General features: G+C 36.2%; 4 protein-coding genes across 8 annotated transcripts; 2 read left to right on the top strand and 2 right to left on the bottom strand.

Moving 5' to 3' along the window:
- The first annotated feature begins 705 nt into the window (after positions 1-705).
- LOC102602428 (sphinganine C4-monooxygenase 1-like) lies at positions 706-8,776 on the top strand. The gene is made up of 2 exons (XM_006358951.2): positions 706-1,416; positions 7,800-8,776. Exons 1-2 carry the CDS (start codon positions 1,186-1,188, stop codon positions 8,340-8,342), a joined length of 774 nt encoding a protein of 257 aa, XP_006359013.1. The 5' UTR covers positions 706-1,185; the 3' UTR covers positions 8,343-8,776.
- A 112-nt stretch (positions 8,777-8,888) lies between these two features.
- LOC102588622 (pentatricopeptide repeat-containing protein At1g34160) lies at positions 8,889-11,037 on the bottom strand. Its single transcript, XM_006358991.2, has one exon. The coding sequence runs from the start codon at positions 11,018-11,020 to the stop codon at positions 9,296-9,298; it is 1,725 nt and encodes a 574-aa protein (XP_006359053.1). The 5' UTR covers positions 11,021-11,037; the 3' UTR covers positions 8,889-9,295.
- A 1,757-nt stretch (positions 11,038-12,794) lies between these two features.
- On the top strand, positions 12,795-15,225 carry LOC102603559 (uncharacterized protein OsI_027940-like). Its single transcript, XM_006358953.2, has 6 exons — positions 12,795-12,884; positions 14,102-14,288; positions 14,384-14,543; positions 14,618-14,655; positions 14,752-14,803; positions 14,936-15,225. Exons 1-6 carry the CDS (start codon positions 12,880-12,882, stop codon positions 15,034-15,036), a joined length of 543 nt encoding a protein of 180 aa, XP_006359015.1. The 5' UTR covers positions 12,795-12,879; the 3' UTR covers positions 15,037-15,225.
- Positions 14,231-21,395, bottom strand: LOC102602769 (pentatricopeptide repeat-containing protein At4g17616). Of its 5 annotated transcripts, none has more exons than XM_015314216.1 (4): positions 21,248-21,395; positions 17,577-20,142; positions 17,228-17,440; positions 14,231-14,317 (listed from the first exon to the last, which is right to left on the bottom strand). In XM_015314216.1, exon 2 carries the CDS (start codon positions 20,057-20,059, stop codon positions 17,912-17,914), a length of 2,148 nt encoding a protein of 715 aa, XP_015169702.1. In that variant the 5' UTR covers positions 20,060-20,142; positions 21,248-21,395; the 3' UTR covers positions 14,231-14,317; positions 17,228-17,440; positions 17,577-17,911. The 5 variants fall into 5 exon arrangements, with proteins under 5 accessions (XP_015169702.1, XP_015169703.1, XP_015169704.1 ...); XM_015314217.1 differs by lacking the exon at positions 14,231-14,317 and adding an exon at positions 15,858-16,648; XM_015314218.1 differs by lacking the exon at positions 14,231-14,317 and having other exon boundaries at positions 17,080-17,440; positions 17,577-20,113.
- Positions 21,396-21,898: the final 503 nt, after the last annotated feature.

The following is a 21,898-nucleotide window of genomic DNA, read 5'->3' on the forward strand; positions in this document are numbered from 1 at the left end:
AATAGAACACTCACAAAGTTAAGGCGTCTTTTTAAAATTCGGAACAATTTCAATGGTGACTTTATGTCTTTTCTCTTTTAATTAGTAAACTTCATCTTTCAAGTATTAATTTCAAAAGAGAAATTGTCTATATATCTCAAGTAGTTTAATTTTTAAACTAAGTTAAATATATCAAATCAAAACTGATTTTTTTGTCGAGCGACTTTCTCTGACGACGATAAAAATTATGATATAAATTGAACTATTTGAAATATCAAGTTAAAACAAAGAACAAAGAAAAGAAAGGAAAATAAAAGAATGTTATTAAAACCTTATTCTAATAGTGACGTACTGACGTTAATAAAAAAAAATAGTTTGTAAATATTAAATATATATGTATTATTTATATTTAATTAGGATTGGGGAAGAGAAAATAAAACACAGAATTATATATAAAAAAATTGAACCATTATCAACAAATTGAAACTTTATATAGACAATGAACGAAGCTAATATTGACATAGGTACAAACAAACTTATTACTAATATTTCATGATACATTTTGCAGTACAACACAATGACACATTCACTTCTACAATTCTATAATTTTTTCTAATAAAAGAAACAAACCATCACCTCTTAAAAAGTCAAATGTAACAATTTACCATTAAAAAAATCTCAAGTGAAATTAATATTTTTTATTATTCAAGAAAAAATAATAAAAAATGAAGAAGAAAAGAAAGAAAGAAAGAAAGAAACAGAAGCAGAACAAGCCATTTTTGTTGTTTGCCCCTTTTCTTGTCATCCCTTTCCCTTTTCCAACGAATCTCTCAGAATCATAAATTCAAAAAAAAAAATTAGGCCGAATCTCACAACTGTCAGCACTATCATTGTATTAACCCCAGCTCAACTCTCATATATTAATACATACATTTACATACATATTCCCCAGATCTGTTCACATATTTCCAATCATTGTTTCTCTAAGGTTTCCCAAAACCACCACCAGTAATTTCTATGCTTTGTTGGGGCTAAAGATTTGATCTTTTGTTCAAGAACTTATTTGGGTTTTCATTTTCTTGGATTTTTGTTTCAGGGTGTATGTTGTATGTAGATCTTGAGCTGGGAATTTCATAATTGAGTGTTGGATTGAGGGAAAAGGGAAAGGGGGTAAATTTTTTTTTTTTTTTAAAAGGGGGTTAAAAAATGGTGTTTTGGGAGGGTTATGTGAGTGATGAAGTGATGGGGACATTTGCCCCAATAGTGGTGTATTGGCTGTATGCAGGGTTTTATCAGCTATTGCCTCCCATGGATAAATATCGTCTTCATACAAGGAAAGAGGAAAATGCCAAGAATTTAGTTCCACTGGCTTCTGTTGTTAAAGGGGTTCTTCTTCAGCAGTTTTTTCAGGCAACTGTTGCCCACTTACTCTTTTTGGTAAATTCCTCAGCTGTTTCTGTTCCTGTCTGTCTTGGTTTGAGGTCTTTTGATTAAGTAGGCAACTGTTTGACTGGGTGGTTAAGGCCTGTATGAATGGATAGGTAGAGTTGCTCCTTTGATGGCATGTAGGTCACACGTTTGAGGCATCGAACAAACCTTTTGTAGAAATGCAAACAGAAGGATGTGTATGGCATACGCCTTCCTCCTACGAACACTAGTTGGGAGCAGTTAATGCATTGGCTAAACTGATATATAACAAAGTGGTCAGATTTTATTGCTGTCGGACTTCCAATTATGACCAACTTGTTGTTTGCAGTTACTTACTTAAGAGGGTAACTAACTATTGCATGACTTCCCATGTGGTGTGCTCTAATTAGTGCAGTGGTTATTTGATTTTGATTCGAGACTCTTCTATTTAATGTGCCAATCAACCTTAGCTTATGCAGTGATTACTTTTTTCGACAACACTGACCAGCGACAAACGTGCTTCTCTCTCCCCTTCATATATAATTGCCATATAACATTCAAATGCCAATCACATCGTGGTGTTTGGCATTGTCCTTCAACGAATATCGTTCCTCATGAAGTTGATAGAAAAGGAGTCAGAGAGGTAGAAAGAAAGTACAGAAAAATACATCTAAAGCATAGTAACCATTATGTCATATACTCATGAGAGAATGAAGCACTTAAGATGATGAAAGTATTTTCTGAACAAGTTAATGAATGCAGGATTGGTGCCTTTCAACCTTTTTCTTTAGAAGCATTCATAAGTTCTATAAAGACGGTCCAATAGTGGCCATCCTCAAATGTGCTCCCCACTCCAATACACATAATAGTATAAGTCTTTGATCGTTCAATGGATTGACTACATTGCCATATTTGGTTTTGTCCTTTTGAGAACATTTTCTTCATGAAATTGATAGAAGTGGACAGAGAGAGAGAAAAAAGTTTAGAAAAAAAATATCTGAAGCATGGCAAAACTGATCATCATGTTATATTCTCCTGGGTAAATGTAGTATGGGTAAATGTAGTATCTTTTTAACAAGTAGATGAACAAAGGGTTGGACAAGTTTCAATTTTTTGTGTATTGCAAGAAGCATAAGAAGGTTAGATAAAAAATGTTAAATTAGATTGTACGCGTTTTGTAGATGCCGTTGAATCAATTTGTGCATTTGACCTAACCTATAAGCACGAGGAAGTGAAATGAAGATCTAAGTAGCTTTTCTAGTCTTACTGAAAAGCATGCTTCATATGTTCCCCATTTTCACTTCAAGTACACTAATTTAGGGACACATCAAAAATGGAAGAGCTTCAAGGAGACACCAAATGGTGACTTCTCTTCTCGCATCACATATTGGAATTTTAAAGGGAACTATCTGAAAGATCAGTTGCTCCCATGATGGTCAAAGTAGGAAATATGCTATTTGGATAACTAGCATTCTACCCTTCGGGGTGGCCCAGTGGTTTGGGCTTGGGACTTCCATGTTGGAGGTCTCAAGTTCGAAACCCCTTGCCAGCGAAAACAAGGGGTTTGCCTTTTGGGTCGAGCTCGTCGCACGGGGCTTGCCTAGTGCGGGTTACCTCTCCAACGTGGTTTGCGAGCTATTGCATAGGACCCCTACCCCTGTGCGCACCCTAAGGGTAGCGGCTGCGGGTTTTCCTTGTTATAAAAAAAACAAAAAAAACTAGCATTCTGTTGTATCTTCCAAATAAGGGTGTTGTAATTAGTGGCCAGATATTGAAATGCCAGATTTACTTGTACAAATTGGACCTTGCATGTTGCTTCTTTTTTTTATACATTGTTATGTTTGTTGAACTATAAACTTCTAGAATAAACTTGCAGAATTTGTAATTTCAAAAGGCTTTGGGGACACTTCCTATCATGTAGATAGTTCAAGTCTTGCTATATTTTAGTCACCATTGAGCTGATCAACCTAAATATAAACATGGTACCAATACTGTTTCCCGGATGACTATTATAACAACATGCTTATCCAATGGGTAGCTACTCACGTGGGTTTCCTCGATGTAACCATTGGATAACACCAATAGAATTTAGCCATGTGGACGAACTCTTCCATACCCTCTCCCTCTGTTAGGCCACAACTTACATATTGGTCTTATAGCATCTGCAGACCTATAGTATTGAAGAGAACACATGTTTTGGGAGTTTGTTTGATCCAAAATAGTGATATCTTATCTATGGTGAAATTGCTGTTTGCTCTTGTAATTGTGTTGGATAATGAATGAAGAACCTGTGACCACTTCTTCCTATAGATATGTTTCAGTATGAGTGCTAGTCTATACTAGTAGATTCTATTCATAGGTCATATATATGCTAAGCAACATAGATCCATAAATGAGTCAAAGGAAGAATGAACTTTAGAGTCACCCTGATGGGTGGTTCATCAACTAACTAAATTTCTTTTTGCACCCGAGTCTCTGGCTTAGCGGTCAATGAAGTTGGTGAAAATCATGAGAGACCAGGGTTCAAAATCCTAACAAAGGTAAAAAACTCTAGATGGTTTCTTTTCATTTGTCTAAGCCTTGTTGGACACAATTACTTGGTGCCTTTATTGGTGAGAGGCGGTTGGTACCTGGTGAAATAGTCAAGTGGTGCAAGTTGGTTCGAGCACCACAATTATCATTTAGAAAAAAAATCTAGTAAAATTTCTTTTCTCCCCCCTTCAAAGATGGCTTGCACATTAATGGGACTGTCTTTAATATGTATTTCTTCCTCTTTGTTTCTTCAGCTTTAGAATTCCCCATGCTAACAGTTTGCTTGTGTATTTCTTGAATTTGGATAATATACCTTGAATGACATAACATTTCAGAAGAGATCGAACAATATGTGTGGTCATCACTCATCTTTTTATTTATAAATGGGTTGGGAATTTGTCCCTTTTTGGTCCAGAAACCTACAAATCCTCCTGCCTTCTCTTTATCCGAATTAATTGTTTTAATATGGTTATCGAGTTTTTTTGCTCTGGGGTTCCATTAGCTGCTAGGGTCATATGATAAAGGTGATCTTTTGCCTTTTAGTGAAGTTTTGCAGCTATCAAATGTCTTCACCCACGACCTATCAGTAAAAATGAAGTATTGACCTAAACTTTTTATGGTTGAGACACGTGGAATGATCTATGTCCTCCAATGTAGGGTTTTGGGCTTGTTAATGCAACATGAAATTTTTTTCTGGTACAGTTGTATTTGCTTTGACCTACAGATAGTTTCGAAGATGCCATCTATATGACTTGGCGTCTCTATGAGCAATTATCATGGATAGATCAAGAGGGAATTGTGTTGCAAATGGTTAATGATCTAACAGGAACTAATAAACAGAGTAGGTCTTGAAATTCATACTTACATATTGGAGTTTAGAGATTTCTGCAAATGCTTATTTTGCTCATCGATTGTCAGGGAAACAAGTTTTTGTCTCATAATCTGATATTGTGAGTTTGCTGAAGTTGTGTTCTCTTCTCTTCTTTTTACCTTTTTCATTCTTTTTTGTTTATGTATTGGGTAGTAAGAATTGAAATTCAAATTACACCTGGTGACTTTAAGACTAGGAGGTTACCTTCCAAGCTATTGAGGCTATTGGACTGTTTGCGATTATCACTTCTTTTACCATGTTTAGATTGACCTCAGGTCATGGATTACCTCATTCATCTTATCCTCGTCTTTCATAGTTGATCTTCAGGGACACAATATTTAATGTAGATACAGTCCAAACAACCACAAGTCGCACCCTTGCTTCAAATCCATCAGCTAACACATCTTTTGGTCCAGTGACAATTCCTACCACTTATCTACCACCAAATGTGTTGTGAATTTCTGAGTCAAATGACCAATTTGTAAAACTTAATTGATATAACATCAGAACATCAAGACCAACATCTTGTCTTTAATGTACTTGTTTGCCTAAATCCATCACCTGGAGGCAAAAGTGCCTGTCTGGTTTCTCCAACAATATGGCTCAGTCCTTAGTGTAGAAATTTGTATAGATGTTTTAGAACTACTGCAGTTGGCTCAATCAGAACAGTGAGCAAGCAGCAAATACTGGAAAGTAAAGTTGTTTACTGTTAAGGATAATTTCAGGTAGGAAATCACTAGGCCGAACTGTTCTGTTATCACTATTCATCTTGTCAAGTTTCCCTAGTGCAACTGGCATTGATCAACAGGGGCAATTCAGAAAGGAGTAAGTAGAGTAGAGATTGTGGCTTTGTATAGTTTGATAGGCTACAGAGTGGGAAAATTAATAGATGGGGAAGGTAGGGGTGGTAGGAGCAACCGGAAATTGGGAGAAAACATAGATAGGAAATTTGGTAGGGCAAAGGGGGAGTAAGGGGACCTCAGGTGTGAGTTGAGGTCAGAATGTAAAATTACAAACTGGTCAATCGGGGTGGTAGCTGAGGATGGATTTTTAACAGAGTACTTTACTTTTCTTTTCTTTTTTGAAACTGGTCAATGTGTATTCCTCAACATTGAGGACATGCTGGAGACCATCAAAAAGTGTTAAGAGTTAAAAAAAATAAATAGAAAAAAAGATACTTGCACAGATCTTAATAGATCTACAAAATGATCTATATCCTCTAGACCTACTTCTTTACAACAAAAGTAGAATGATATTATACAATTCCATTTAACTTTCTGAATGGAATTGGATCTATCTTCAAAGCACCTCCCATTTCTCTCTCTCCAAACTCTCCACCAGATGCATTGAGGTATGATCCTCCACCACTTCTTTTGACTTTTGCTGCTTCCTCTTTTCATCCAGCAGCTAAGCAAATTTGCAGTATGCTCCGGCATGGTCCAACTTGTCTTTGTTATGTTGAGAAATAGAGACCAAAGCGGTGCTGTAAGAAGCACCTGGAAACTACGATGGCCCCTTTTTTCTTCAAAACTTCTTGTGTCAGGCATGTTCTTTTAACCACCAACCAAGTAAAGCATTTTACCTTAACTAACACAAAGTGCACTAGGTACCATTACTTTTAATAATTCTGGTTGATTTTATTAGAATTAATGGTTCCTACTTCTTAGTGCACTTTGTGTTAGCTAAGACTGGTTTTTCCGCGCTTGAAACTTTGTGCTTACTGAGGCATATGTTTAGAAGCATGTTGAGCATAAGTGGAAAATGAAGATCAGCTGGTAGAATTAATGAGTTCAGAAACATAGAGTCGCTCTCTTTGTCGTATATTGTGGATACTCATCTAAACCCTCAAAACATTGCCCTTTAGTTCAAGCCCCAAGGACTACCTTGATGGCTGATGGGACCATAACATTTTCTGCATTGGATGTGATGCAGAAATATGTGCTTTTTTATTCCAGAGTAGGATTGTTGGAAGAATTAGTTCTATACGCTGGCTTACATGTGTATGCTTCTCTAATTTTTTGGTTGAAATCATGCCATATTTCATCTTTGGCCCGATATGATCATAGATTGACTTGGTTGGAGTGAAAGTAGGAAACAGAGGGCTAGCCAATACTTATTTTATTTTTGGGATTACTATGGAATGACCAGGAATCAAACAACCTAAGAGCACTTTCAGTTGCATACTTGCATATATTTGCTAACCTTGTGTTTTTCTTTTAAAAACACTGGGGTGGGGCTGTTTCCATATTTTTCGGCAGCCATAATATTTTTTGCGATTCAACCATGCCCAAGAAAAAAAAGAAGGAAAAAAGTTCTTGTGATTCAAATCACATCTTTGTTGTCACAACTTCTTATCAGTCGAACTCTAGTTACTCTCTGATAATTGTACAACTCTTATAGTTGATTGTTAGAGCTGTAATTGGTCTGCAATTTTCATAATCTTATCCCTCTAGTGGTCAAAAAATTATTGCGGAGTTAGATTTCTTTCATTGTTGAAAATGATCCTCCCTTCTTAAGAAACAAGGCTGTTTAGTGCTCTCTTTTCGAGGGTGTATAATGTTGTTTAATGCTTGTACTAAGCTATTTTACTCTGAGGCTAGCCCTATTCTGCATTAACTTAGAACTTAGAAGGGTGAAGCTGCTTGCTAGCACGAAATAATGTTGCATGGGTTCTTAGTGCTGATTGAAAGAAAATCATGAGGTTGTGTAATAAGGTCATCTGAAGTTCAATTTCACTTCGAGTAAAGATTTTGGCGCTTAAAAGCTATTCCATTGAAGAGGAAGTATCAGTTTCCTGTACCAGCTACATATGTCTATAGTAGAGTAACTAGCGATTGTTAGAATTGGGAGTACAGATTCTTCTAGTTTCTGCAAAACCAGATATGATATTTAGGAGTCTATTGTTTTAAAAAGGTCGGGAATGAAGATTGTTAATCCTGTTTCTTTATGATATTGATTAGCTTTTGCAAATTCTACATAACTGACACCAGTTTCTGGTTTTCTATTGCAGTTAACTTGTAAGGTAACTACATCAGAAGCTGTAGTCCAGCCCTCAATTCCTGTTCAGATTGTGCAGATCATTATTGCGATGCTGGTCATGGACACATGGCAGTACTTTGTGCATCGCTACATGCATCAGAACAAGTTTTTATACCGCCATATTCACTCCCAGCATCATCGGTTGGTTGTGCCTTACGCGATTGGTGCCCTTTATAACCACCCACTTGAAGGTCTCCTCCTGGATACTTTTGGTGGTGTTCTTTCGTTTCTTGTTGCTGGAATGACTGCACGTACTGCTGTAATTTTTTTCTGCTTTGCTGTGGTCAAAACAGTTGATGATCATTGTGGACTTTGGCTGCCTGGTAATATCTTCCATTTGTTTTTCCAAAATAACACTGCTTACCATGACATTCATCATCAGCTTCAAGGCACAAAGTTCAATTATTCTCAGCCATTCTTTTCCATTTGGGACAAACTTCTTGGAACATACAGGCCATACAGACTTGTAAAAAGGCCTGAGGGTGGTTTCGAGGCCCGACTGATGAAAGATTAGTTGGTTTTGATCATTAGTCTCTGTATGAAATCAACATGTCTTTTGTAGGGATAGCTACCAAGTTGAGGTTGTTCACTCTAGCAGTTGCCTTGGAAGGTCTACGTTCATCAAGACTTGGAAGTGTGCTGCAGAAATTAGAAATGTTCATTCTTTTCTTTTCAGTTGACCCTGTTTATTCGTAATTTTTGTCTAACCTCTTGACGATTTGTAAGCCTATTGTTTCTGAGTTCTTACTTTGTGCAGTATACTTTTTCAACTATTGCAACTTGCTCAGACTTTAGCAGGTTGATTTTGTATTGCCTTTCAAGAGTTGTGTCGCGAGAAATCAAGATCATGTAATTACATTTGTTCAAACTATGTAGTGTAAAATTTCGTGGTCATTGAAGTTATTTCAATCACCCTTGTGCTATTCTATTTGAAGCCTTTGTGATACACTTTATAAAGAGTTGTGAAGTTTATCCTTAGTTCTTCTTTGATAAACTCTCATTTATTCGACTACTTGAGGAGCCTGCCTTAGCACCAATCTATGATTCAAAATATTGCTGCTTTAGCACAACATTCCATTTGCTTAAGAAAAAGATTCAACTAGTGCATACATGTAAAGCCAAAAAGTACATTGAATCAACAGCAAAAAAAATGTCTAAAGCTCCTCTTTTCATAACATAGTATAAAACAGATTCCTCATCACAAATTTCTGCAAGAGGAAGAAGTCCTTTGCTTCAAATTTTTGAAAATGAATCACATCTCTTGTGAGAGCGAACTCTGGTATAATGGTAGAGTTGCTCCTTTGGTGACCTGTAGACCGCGACTTCTTCAGTCTCTCAGCTGAAATGCCAAGTAATGCTGCATACTAAATACTTCCATTCTCCCCCATCTCTCAAACTCGGGAAGCATTTCGTGCAAAAGTTGAGCCCTTTTCAAAAATGTGCTTTTTACACAGACCTAGATCAACCTCACCAGTATTCTTTGCAAGAACAAGCTCCATCTTTGAATCTGTGAAAACGAGTCCTGTCCCTCACAATAATCTCCCGCTCATATATCTTTGATATGAGCTTAATCACAACATGACAATCCCCACATATTCTAAGATTCTTATTCACACTTAAACAAGTTCTATCAGGTGTACTAATCAAACCAAAAGCTACTGCCAGTTTCTCACTATGATAACACAGTGCATTCTCCTTCTCCTCCGGTCCAATATCATGAAACACATAGTTAGTTTCTGCCACATACCCGTATTCCCTAATCCTTAATGAAACCTCATCAAGCTTCCAGTAAATCTCATTCCACTTTGGATGGTTCTTATCACCATTCATAAATTTGTATATCGTTCCACCAACTTCAATATAGCTAAAGCCTGGTACCTTCTTTACATCCTGACCTTTCATGGCTTCCCTTACTCTTCTCACATCATGCCACCTCCCTTGTGCTGCATAAAGATTGGATAGCAACACGAAATCCCCACAATGATTTGATCCCATTTCAACGAGCTTCTTGGATGCTATCTCTGCCATTTCCACATTACTATAAGTCTTGGAAGCCCCTAAGAGAGTTTGCCATAAAACTACATCTGGGACTGTAGGCATTGACTGTACAATTTTATAAGCTTCCTCCAACCGCCCAGCTCTTCCCAACAAGTCCACCATACTACCATAGTGCTTTACATTCTTACTCACTCCACATCTATCCATGTCATCAAACAATTTCATTCCCTCCTCCACCATTCCTGCATGGTTACAAGCACAGATTGCAGCTAAGTAACTCACACTATCTGGGTCAATCCCAGCTTGGCTCATTCTTTCAAAAAGCTCAAGTGCTTGCTCTCCATCGCCATACATCGCGAGTGCCATAATCATGGTATTCCACGTGACACGAGTCCTCGAGCATTTCATTCCATTGAAAACTTCATAAGCTCTTCCAACAAGACCACATTTCGCATACATATCAATAACCGCATTACAAACAATTACTTTGCTATCAAGATTCTTACTTTTGATATACTCGTGAACAAGTTCCCCTTCTTTATTCGCCCCCAATTGTGAACAAGCAGAGAGAGCACCAAGCACAGTAACCTCATTTGGTTCCATATTCTCCTCTCTCATTTTCTTAAAAAGCAACAAAGCCTCAGTGGGTCGATTCCCTTGAGCTAACCCAGCAATTAACGCATTCCAAATCGCAATATCTCTAACACCCATTTCATCAAACACCTTGTATGCATAATCCAAATCACTACATTTCGAGTACGCATCCAGTAAAGTTGTACGCAACAGGACATCTGCAGCAAACCCAAATCGAATCACATGGGCATGAAGTTGTGGGGTTTCGGAACGGGCCAATGCACGGGCACATGCTTTGAGAGTGAAAGAGCAGGTGAGAGCATCAGGCTTACAAAGGGAACGAGACATTGAGACATAAAAAGTGAGAGCATCAATGGGGTTGTGGCTTTGGGCAAGGCCGCGAATAATGGCGTTCCATTCATTCTTGTATGGGGAAGTGATGTGGCGGAAGATATGGGTGGCGTAAGGGAGGTTTCCGGCGGAAGAGACGGCGCAGAAATCCAAGAATTTGGCGCGGCAAGTGTAGAATTGAAAATTGCCGGTGATAATAAGATGGGCTTGGAGTTGTTTGAGTTTGGAGAAACAAGTGCATTTTGACAATAACGTATCAACGTAGGCCATAGTCCACACTAATGTTGCTTGGGGCACTTTTAAATGGGAACACTTAGGGTGCCTCGGTGTAATCGGTAAAGTTACGAGAAGGTCATGAATTTGAGTCATCGAAATATTTTTTTGCGGATATATAAGATAATATTATGTACGCCGTCCTCTGTTCAACGATATTTGTCCACTCTATGAAATCAATGAATAATTTTACACTTAGTTCCTAATTTACCCTTATCATTAATTATAGTCATTTTTCTATTTCATTTTTCAAGACATTGCATTTATTATATTCAAATGATGATATAATAAAAATATCCTTTTATTTATAGTTTTTTAAAAAAGAGTGCAAAATCAATAGTGGACATGTGTTGAACAGAGGGAGTACAATAATTTTTTGTGATTTAACGTTGAACTCTACGCATAAAGGAATTTAGTGTACTAGTTGCAAACAAAGAGCCGTTTGGTATCAACAACACAAGTTATGTTTGAGTTAGTTATGATGAAATTAATTATTTTGATATTATTTTATTGACGATTTGATTTATTGTATTAAAAATAATATGTATTACATAATTTTTAAGAAATTTTTTTTGTTTACCTTATTTAGTAGAAAAAGGAGTTTGAGGGACCTCAAGAATATTTTGTCATTTTCATTATTTCATGTCGAGATAACTAATCTCAATATTATTATTATTTTATCCTCTTATAATAATAACTTATCACAATATTAATTATTAATTCCAATATAACTTGTCCAGCATATCAACCGACCTTTAAGAAACGAGCCCAAACATTATTATTATTTCATGTTGAGATAACTAATCTCAATATTATTATTTTATCCTCTAATAAGAATAACTTATCACAATATTAATTATTAATTTCAAAATAACTTGTCCAGCATATCAACCGACCTTTGAAAACCGAGCCTAAACATGTGAACTTTTGGTGGTGAAGTGGCTCACGAACCTTGGTGATGAAGTGGTACTTAATTCGATAGAAAAATTATTAAATGTGCGAATAAAATTTAATATTTAAAAATTGATATGAAAAATAGATTATATATTATATATAAGATGCAAGTAATTCTTAATGTGAACTTCCTAGGTCTAATTTTCTCGATTTTGTTTCTTTGCCTTCCTCCTATAATTGATCTTTTCTCTTTTGCTGTTGCTATTTAACTATCAGACTAATACTCAATTTGTAGAGGATATTTTAAAGAAAATCATGTAAGATTTGAAAAAACCAATTATAGATATAGATGACTAATCATGGTAAATGCATGTGTTTAGTGGCTAGCGATGATGGTGATCGATAAAAATTGATGATCGTAATAAATTAAAAGTGATGATAAATGAAGATGATAATCAGTGATAACTAATGTCAATGATTGGTGTCATGGTAGTAATGATAATTATAAATAGTGATAATAATAATAATTACTATAAATGATGATTAATAATTACATTGTGACGATTGATTATAGTAATTATCAACAATGTTCGTTGTCTCAGAATAATGATTGAGGTGATAGAGCGAATGACAACAACGATACCCGGCGCTAGTGAAGAAAGGATAATCCCATTAACAAACTATCATCTTTATAATCTTATTAATTAATAACAAATTTAGTAACTGAGATTTGAATTATTAAAACTAATATATTCAAAACAAATGAGTCTCTTTTTTATTTTAAAAAAACAGAGAAACACCTGAAATATAGTAGTTTACACAAAATGAAGGACCCAGAAGTATCTAGACATTTCCAGTAGGCCCCACCTCTCTACAGCTCCATATATATAAAGCAACTGCCATTTGCATAACTTTCTTAACGCAATTGTATCTCTCAATTTTCCCCTTTGTGTATTATAATCATGAGGTATGTATGTTCTTCAATCTCTGTTTTTTTTCTTTACAGTTTGTGTATATTTTATCTATTGCGTTATGAGTATTGAGTAGTAGACTTGTAGTTGCACTGTTTGTGATGTTTTTAATTTTACTGTCGAAATGTTTGAATTGAACCCTAGGATTTTAGAGTTTTGAACCTCGCATTAACAGAAAATTATACATGGTTAATTTATTTTTTTTACGTATATAATGTGGATGTTGGAATCCTTTTGGATTCTTCATCTGTGGTAGATCAAGAATAGGATTTGAACTTGGTACCTCAAGGTGAATTTTAAACCCCCGAAACCACTGATCTTATGTTTAGGAGGTTTGAAATCTCTCTCTATATATATACAAAAAAAAATAAAAAAATATGAACACCCTTGGTACCCTCTAGATCCATCCATGCTCTTCATGTTTTAGAACCCCTTAGTGTGCTCATCCCTTGAACCCAGGGTGGAGCCAGGTAGGGCCAAGAGGGTTAGTGTTTCAATTTTTTAATAGTATTTAGTGTGCCTGTCCCTTGAACTAGGGACAGAGCCAGGTAGGGCCAAGAGGGTTCATCTGAACCAAAACAAACCCCTCTTTGATGGAAAATTATATGGGTTGTACATGGTTAAGCTTTTTTTTTTTCATATGTTTTACTTTTTTATATTTTGAAACTCCATCTTAGCTCTATCACTGCGTTGGAATTGGTTTGACGTGGTTCTTGATTCAGAATAAATAGATTTCTTCTTCTGCATTTAACTATATAGCAATTGGGTCCGGCTATAATGAGTCATCTTTCAATTTCTTGCATCCTGAATATTGTGGGATAATTTACTACAGACAATAATGACAAAGGACATAGTTAAACATATGATGAATAACACTGAAGAAAATAATGATAATTTGTTTGCTCATCTCCTCAAAATTTCTTGTTTTGAAATACATTTTGTGACTTCTCGGACTGGCTGTGCCTTACTAGCTATGTTGCTCGGACTCTTCAAAAATTCCAATGGGTCAGATTCTCCAAAAGTAGTGTATTTTTGGAGAATCCGACACGTGTGTAGCATTGGAAGTGTAGAGTCGGCGCAATTAAGGTTTCTAGAGTATCTATCCAGAGTTGAAGACATCCTGCTAATTGTCTCTTCCTGGGTTTGCCTTGATAGTGGTTGTGATTTTTATGATTTAGTTGATATCCATTTGTTCTCTGCTTCTCTATCTCAGCCGACATCCTACTATCAAGTGGGCTCAGAGGTCTGATAAGTTGTTTATTACGGTGGAGTTACCGGATGCCAAGAATGTGAAGCTGAAACTGGAACCAGAAGGAAAATTCTTGTTCTCTGCAACTGCAGGAGATGATAATGTACCGTATGAAGTGGATCTCGATCTGTTTGATAAAATTAATGTTGATGTAAGTGAATTTCCATCAGTTTGCTTCATCTGCAAATTTTTGTGTGAGATAGAATCCATGTTAATTTTACTGTAAAATGTAAAATGATCATTCAGGAGAGCAAAAGTAGTACTACCTCTAGAAGTATCGTGTATCTAGTGAAGAAGGCGGAAGAGAAGTGGTGGAGCAGACTGATAAAGCAGGAAGGATTACGTCCGGTATTTTTGAAAGTTGATTGGGACAAATGGGTTGATGAAGATGAAGAAGACGGTAAACGTAAGTATAATGTCACTAGGAATATCTTTACTGTTGATATTAGCCATTTGCTAACTATGATACTAATATTTCAGCTGAGCCGGATATGGATTTCGGTGACATGGACTTTTCGGTAAGCGGCTCTAAGAGATATTAATAGGCAATGGTGTTAATTTGAGTCTATATTGGTGCTGAAGTTTTAACATTATCCCTTTTATTATTCTCTCAGAAACTCAACATGGGAGAAGGTCCTAGTGATTTTGATGCTGATGTGCCTGAGGGTAAGTCTGATTTGGTTCTGCTGCAACAGAGCAATTACTGATATTCTCAGCTTCAAATCGTTTACTTTCAGCTTGGGTTGGAAATTTGTTATTTGTGTCTTCGTCTAATGTAAGTTGGCATTGTTTCTGCAGGAGACGATGATGACAGCGACACTGAAGAAATTGAGGAAGAAGAAAACTCTGAACCTAAGGCAGCAGTGCCTCTAAGCACCGAACCCAAAGTGAAAGCTTGATGCGTTTGTAACATTGAAAACTTTTAAATGCTTGAGTTTGAGTCTGGTACTTCATCTAGCTATGGTTAGAGCTGTAGTGCAGGAAATGTTTGATGATCAGTTCATGATATATTTGAAGGATCTGAAAGTGCTGGTGTCCTCTTTGAACGTTGTTATCATCTACTCCACTCGCATCATGCGCATTACATATGGTTTCTCCAACGTAATGTCTCTCTTATCTTCTGAAAGATTTTTGTTTCAAAACGATTCGAGGTTTTAGTCTTGTTTCTTTTCCTCAAAAAAGAAAAAATGGTTCTTCTAGTAAATTCTAGTAAATTTAGGAGTGTACAAGTCAAATCGTTAAGTCAAGTCAAGTCAAATCGAACCAAGTCCTGGTGTTGGAAAAGAAACCTGACCTCTCTTTGGTTTGGTATATAAGAAGATAAGAAACCGATCCAACGACACTTTGGGCTAGTCATTTTTTTAAAAATATTCTATTTTATATTTAGTTTGATTCAACCTCTAATCTTATAGATATAAGATATAGAAAGTATTTTGCATTTATGTGAATTTTTAAAGTCTTTTTGAAGATTTCTAATCATTAATGTTTAAGTTCTAGCATATCACACAAGTAATCAAAAATATATTTGATCTCCTTTTAAATCACTACATTATTATAAGAAGATCGAAAAACCAAAAAAATCGAAAGAACTAACTAAAACCAAAATCAAGAAAACCGACTTTATATAGGTTTGATTTGATTTATAGATTTAATAAACCAACATAATTGATTTAGTTATTTGTTATTTTTTAGTGAAAAATCAAATCGAACCGATCTATGTATACCCCTACTAGCTAGTGCAGTGCAACGTTCAGTTTGCACAATAACATGTGGAAATCTATGTATCATTATAAAAACCAAACATTGATCTTGTATAATCGTATATCCTATTGCTGTCTGCATTTTCACATTTTTTTTACAGTACAACACTAGCATTACAAGTCCTTCAACTAAACAATGATTGTCCACTTCTTTTCTGATGAAGTTTTCCCCTTCTTTTGCTCCCTTGTCCGGCCTCAAATCTTTCCAGTAAATCATAGATACTTGCCTTAGGTCCTTTTCCCCAGAAATATCATATGGGCACAAGTCACGTGTCTGAACCTAGTCGGAGACCAAGCGGAGAAAGGTAGATAGGCGTACTATCCACATAGTTTTGAACCTAGTGCTATAGAAAAACCGGGGAGGGGGGTTCATGTATATAATGGCCAGCTGATGAACAGGAAACATAATGTTAACTTTGCCTAGATAAAGAGTCTTCTTGAGAGAAATCCGCCAACAACACATGGCATCTCTATTCTGGAAACAGGCAATGATCTCACACAAGATACTGTAGCATTTTGTAGGTGAGGACAATGAGATCTGTTTGTCTATCAGAAGAGCAAAACTGGTTCAGAAGTACCAAGTTCAGAATACTTTTTACCAAATTTGCTTCATGTACTTCCCCAGGACGGATCAAAATTGATAAATAAGCTGGAAAAAGTTTTCAACATAAAATTAAGCTCTTTCAAGATAATTCACAATGACTTGGTCGCAACAAGGGACGAATGTGGGAGGCTCTATCTTTTCAGTGTTCTGTCTCCAAATTGGAAGTGATGGGGAAAAGTGAGAAAAGGTAAGAGAACAAAGATAGGAGTACAAACATCATTAGCCAAAGGCTTCTAATAATCACCATGGAACACAGGTAGACATAGTTCCATCAGAAAGTATATTATAGGTCATCCCACTAGTGAGATTAAACATCTCCAAAATAACAGTTGGTCTATAGGAGATCCCCAACTTTCAGCCATTTCCATTCTAATACATGAGAATAAGAAATATTACGTGCAGTTTACTAAAACCTAGAAAGATATCTATGAGTTAAGTCCCAAGTGCAACAAGATCCCTTCTTCCATCACCTATAAATGAAGATGTATTCTCACCGAGTGCTCTTCAATGTTTGATTTGTATTTATGATCCGAAAGATGGTCAAGGGTCAAGGATATCAAAACCAAAAACAGCGACTGTAATACGAAAACCTTCTTTTTCTGAAACTATACGGAAACTTTCTTTGAAAATAAAGAACTAGGAGAACTGAATATTAGCTAAAAACGTACAAATATCTTAACATAGCGATGAAAATGTACAGATAGAGCCAGTTCTGGCTAAACATACCTAGTGGTCCAATATCTCCTTAGCAACTTTTTTCAACTCCATGACAGAAAGCTACAGACTTGGAGTAGACACTGGAGCCATGAATAATTTTCAATATCCACGCATGTCGGAGTATCAATTCCGACCCAAAGAGCTACTCAAGACTGACAAGGAGCATAAAATCACATCTGGAGTTCCAATCAGAACACAGTTTCCTAATCCTTTAAATGTTATCTGCAGGGCAACAGGGGTAAGTTAGGCATGTAAATAAAGGAAAGAGGATATGGAAATAAATTGCATGGTCATTCCTTCAATCAAAGGGATTCCAAACCTTCCCATATTTACAAGTATGGATTCTTTTCATACTTACAATTTTCAACTTCAATATTCTTGACAAATCAAACACTGAGTGGATGCAAAAGTCACAAATTCAACAATCTGCCACACAAGCTAAAGAGCACTGACCTATTAGATACAATACCCAATGGAACAACTGAAGAGAAAGACGTCCTTTCCTGGAACTTTTTGTCTTTGAGTGAAATATATAATTTACAATGAAACAATGACCCCTACCCCAGAGGTACAGCACATCTCAGGTAGATAAAAATGGAGAGAAGCCTGTCAAAATTTGGCAAAGGATGGCTCAATATTGTCTTGACTCTTTCCCCAGCGTGCAAGAAGAATATTTCTTGATACCTAAAAGAACTAATCCAGGCCAACCCACTTCCTAAAGTGCCTCACATGCTCAATCCTCTGAGTTTGTACGTCATTTTTAGCATCAGATACTTTTATTCTTAGGTAAAGACCCTTGTGATATTTCAAGAACTCACGTCTATACATCCACTTGTCCAAATACATGCCATTTTCTTTCATTAAACCAATAACCTCCATCACCCTATGAAAATAACCGCCTCGAAGAAAATTCAACAGCAAGAACTCGTATAAATCCCTGGTATTCAAGTTCTTATGACTTTCCATGTTCCTTTTAATATCTCCCCACAAGATTGTAATTTCACGATACATCCCTAAAGAAGAATACCCGTTAAGCAGATTCATGAAAGTTGACACTGTAGGATGGATCTTCATTGCCTGCATTTTTCGGTAAGCCCTAACGGCATCTTCAACCATGTGAGCCTTCATAAAAAAGTAGATAGAAAAATTTAAATCATGCATCATAAAAGAAGCTTCATTTTCTTCAGCTCTCATTTCTTCAACAATATGGTACGCCAGCTCCCCTTTCGCCGAAGAGCCTAATTCTTTCAGCTTCTTCTTGCTTTCATTTTCCAGTTCACACATAGATGCAGGATCTAACAATGGATCAGATGCATTTATGACACCTGATTTTCTTAATTGCTTTAGTAGTGCCTCTGCCTCCCTTAGCTTATTATTGTTGCAATATGCAGTCAACAGAGACACGTATGAACTAGCGTCCAGCGGATTTCCTTCAGAATCCAAATCATCCAAAATATCATGAGCAATTTCAAGCCAACCCATGCAAATGCAAGCAGCAACCACATCAGAGCACATTCTGCTAGATTCAACTGAGCCCTTCTTCTGGATACTACAGAGAAGCTTTGATAGATCATTAATTCTCCCACCCCTCTTGTACTGTATAATAAGCTTGGCCAATGCTCTGTTGCTAAGGACAAGTTTCCCATTCTTATACTTAACAAGCACCTGATTACGTCCCACATTGAAAACAGAATCCCTTGATAATGAATGAGGAAAAATTCGTAACTTCAATCCCGTTCTCAGATTATCAGAGCCAATAGCAACAATGCACGGTTTAGGTGGTTGTGTTTCATTTCCCTGCTCGTGATGCGACACTTGAAATCCGTAAATATCTTGTACAAGATCAGAAGCAGCATCAATATCATTAAACTTGAAATGTAAACACAAGAGACTTTCATAGAATTGCTGATAGCAGGAAACCAATGGAACTGAAACCTGATCTATATGCTTCTTAAATTTCTTTAATTCATCCCGCATACCATTCATCTCATGGATCAAGGAAATAATTGAAATAGTATGAGCATCAGCTGTCACTCCAACTTGGGCCATTAACTCAATAATCTGATGGCCTTTACTGGATGATCCAAATCTTGCACAAGCATCAAGAACAAGATTAAAAAGAAGTGTATTATGTTTATTTAACTCAGTGCAAGTGGATTTCTTTGTGGTTAATTGTTGAGAGCTACCACATATCTCAATCAAAATGTTTGATGACACAATCATTCCAGTATCAGTCTTCACCATGTGAAATATTATCATCCCTAGCATGTCAATAGGTGGGAGGTTTCCTTTGTCCAACATCAGTCTGAGAATTGATGATGCTTGAACGGGCATTTGAGCTCTAGCCAACGATAGGCAGAGCTTGGTCATTAACTCTGTGCGTAGCATCTCCCTTTTCTCTTTTAAAATAGATCCTACCATATTGCATGCCTTTTTAAGCCATCTAGAATCAGATGAGTACGACAACTTAGTGAGAAGCTTATCTACAAGAAAGGGGTCAGGGAAACCGTAAAGACGTTTGAAATCCTTGTAGGTTTCCCAAGCCTCTTCCAAGTTGTGATTCCTCAATGCACTTTCAAGCTTTCCCAGCAAAACAACGTCAGATGAGACTCCCCAAGATAATGTCTCTGACTCTCTACTGGAACCGAACTGTCGAGAAAACATCACACCTCCTGGTTTATAGTTTTCATATGAAATTGAGGACTCTGTTCCCAAATATTGGGGAACATATGTGCTATTGTAGGTCAATCTGATGGCATTTGAAGACACAGCAACAATGGAAGAGTAGCTTTTTCGGAAGACAGAGCAAACTGTGATAGCTTTTTGTAAGGAGCATGCCATAAAGATAACACTATCCAGAAAACCACGAGTAATAAAGTGTTATGACATTGTATCCTGGAAATAATAGAACATTATACTAGAATCTGCACAAACAAACCCAGAAATACCAAAGAATGAGGAAGGAAAATAGTGTAATAGCCTCAAAACTAAATTCACCACTAAAATATATGACAAATCAGAAACCATTGCAATTACATGATCCAATCCAAAGATATACAGACAAATTGTTCTCAAAGCAGCATTGCTTGTAGCTGACGTAAAATTTTTAACAAGCTGATTCTGTCGACCTTACAAATTTTGAAGCACGTCTGACAAAAAAAGAAACAGTACTACATACTAAGGCACTGACAACTTTATTTGTAAGTACTGCAACCTTTTCTTGATGTAACTTAAGATCTTGGCAGACAAAGATTGTTTACTAAACTACTAGTCAACCAAAAAAGATCTAAACTACTAGTCAACCAAACAAGATCAAGTTCCCTTACATAGTAGTTTTTCCCTTACATGGACTAACTTGGATATTACAAATAGGAAAAAGACATAGATTCCATCCTAAACTTGTCCCGAAAAGTCGACTTCACGCTCAAACTAGTATGGCGACCTATTACACACCTATTCTTACTAAAGTGAAACTAATACCTGAACAAACAAGTTAGGATCCTGAGTTATACGAACTTCGTTGAATTTTTGAAATATTTAATATTAACTGATTTGAGATGGTTGGAAATTGAAGCTATTGAAGTGGGAGAGTCCAAGGCTATATAAGCCCCACTTCAGCTCCCCATTAAGCCGATGTCGGATTCAAGTCTCATTCCCTGTAATAATATCATAACAACTTATGTTCCTCATACTCTTCAAAAATGTTGGTAAGTGCATATCGGATCCTCCAAAAGTAGAGCATTTTTGGAAGATCTGATTTTTTTGCGAGCCTGAGTAACATAGCTTATAACTATATAACAAGCACTAAAAATGTTTTTTTTCTTTTTTTTGACGATTTTACAAGTGCTGACAATGCCATAAGAGGAGTTTTTCATAAAATTGACTAATATGAGAAGCGAATAATCATGAAAAAAACTCAAAGTTAACAATTACAGAATGCATTGCAGCACAGTTCACAATTAGTAATTCAGCGTTAGAAATTATTGGATTAGGGTAATACAGAAAAGAGAGTGCAACGAAGAAACTTACAACTTAAGTTCGAGCGGAGGTTGGCCGGAGGAACAGCGGTTGTTCGGAAATTGATCTCCGGTGGTGTTTTATCTATTTTGCCGGACGGGCCAAAAAGCACAAATTGTCATGTCCGGCCAATAAAAGTGTAAGGCCCAAAATAGTCTCTCAGGTTTGAGTTAACGCTCAAAGTTATCCTCAAATTTTCACACGGAGCATTAATAGTTCCTCATGTTTGCAATATTGGTGTACTTTTGATCCTTTTTCAAAATTTTGCCTATTTTTTAATTTTGATTTTATTCATAATTTATGTATGGAATGTTTAATCGTCATTTTATATATTTAGTTAGAAATAATAACTCCATGTGAGAGATTGTGAGAAGAAAAACATCTTGTTTTGTTTAGTAGAACTCATATTGCAGGTAAAGTCGAGAGGTTCATCACGATAATTTTACTGCAATAGTATAGTTTTTTTTCTTGCAATGTCATATGTTAAAATGTTCTTAGTTTAGCTGCAGTAATATTTATGCTAAACAGAACAAAGTGTTCTCTTCTAACATTCTCTCCATAGAGTTATTATTTCTACTAAATATATAAAAAGACGATGAGACATTTCTTACATAAAATTATAAACAAAATTAATGTTAAAAAATAGGCAAAAGTTTAGGGAAG

Source organism: Solanum tuberosum, unplaced genomic scaffold (genome assembly GCF_000226075.1).
Source record: "Solanum tuberosum cultivar DM 1-3 516 R44 unplaced genomic scaffold, SolTub_3.0 scf00285, whole genome shotgun sequence".
Classification (NCBI taxonomy): domain Eukaryota; kingdom Viridiplantae; phylum Streptophyta; class Magnoliopsida; order Solanales; family Solanaceae; genus Solanum; species Solanum tuberosum.

Coding starts and splice junctions, on each gene's coding strand:
- LOC102602428 (XM_006358951.2), top strand. CDS start 1,186: ATGGTGTTTTGGGAGGGTTATGTGAGTGATGAAGTGATGGGGACATTT. Junction 1,417..7,799: donor TTGCCCACTTACTCTTTTTG/GTAAATTCCTCA, acceptor TTTCTATTGCAG/TTAACTTGTAAGGTAACTAC.
- LOC102588622 (XM_006358991.2), bottom strand. CDS start 11,020: ATGGCCTACGTTGATACGTTATTGTCAAAATGCACTTGTTTCTCCAAA.
- LOC102603559 (XM_006358953.2), top strand. Junction 14,289..14,383: donor TTGATAAAATTAATGTTGAT/GTAAGTGAATTT, acceptor ATGATCATTCAG/GAGAGCAAAAGTAGTACTAC. Junction 14,804..14,935: donor TGATGCTGATGTGCCTGAGG/GTAAGTCTGATT, acceptor TTGTTTCTGCAG/GAGACGATGATGACAGCGAC.
- LOC102602769 (XM_015314216.1), bottom strand. CDS start 20,059: ATGGCATGCTCCTTACAAAAAGCTATCACAGTTTGCTCTGTCTTCCGA.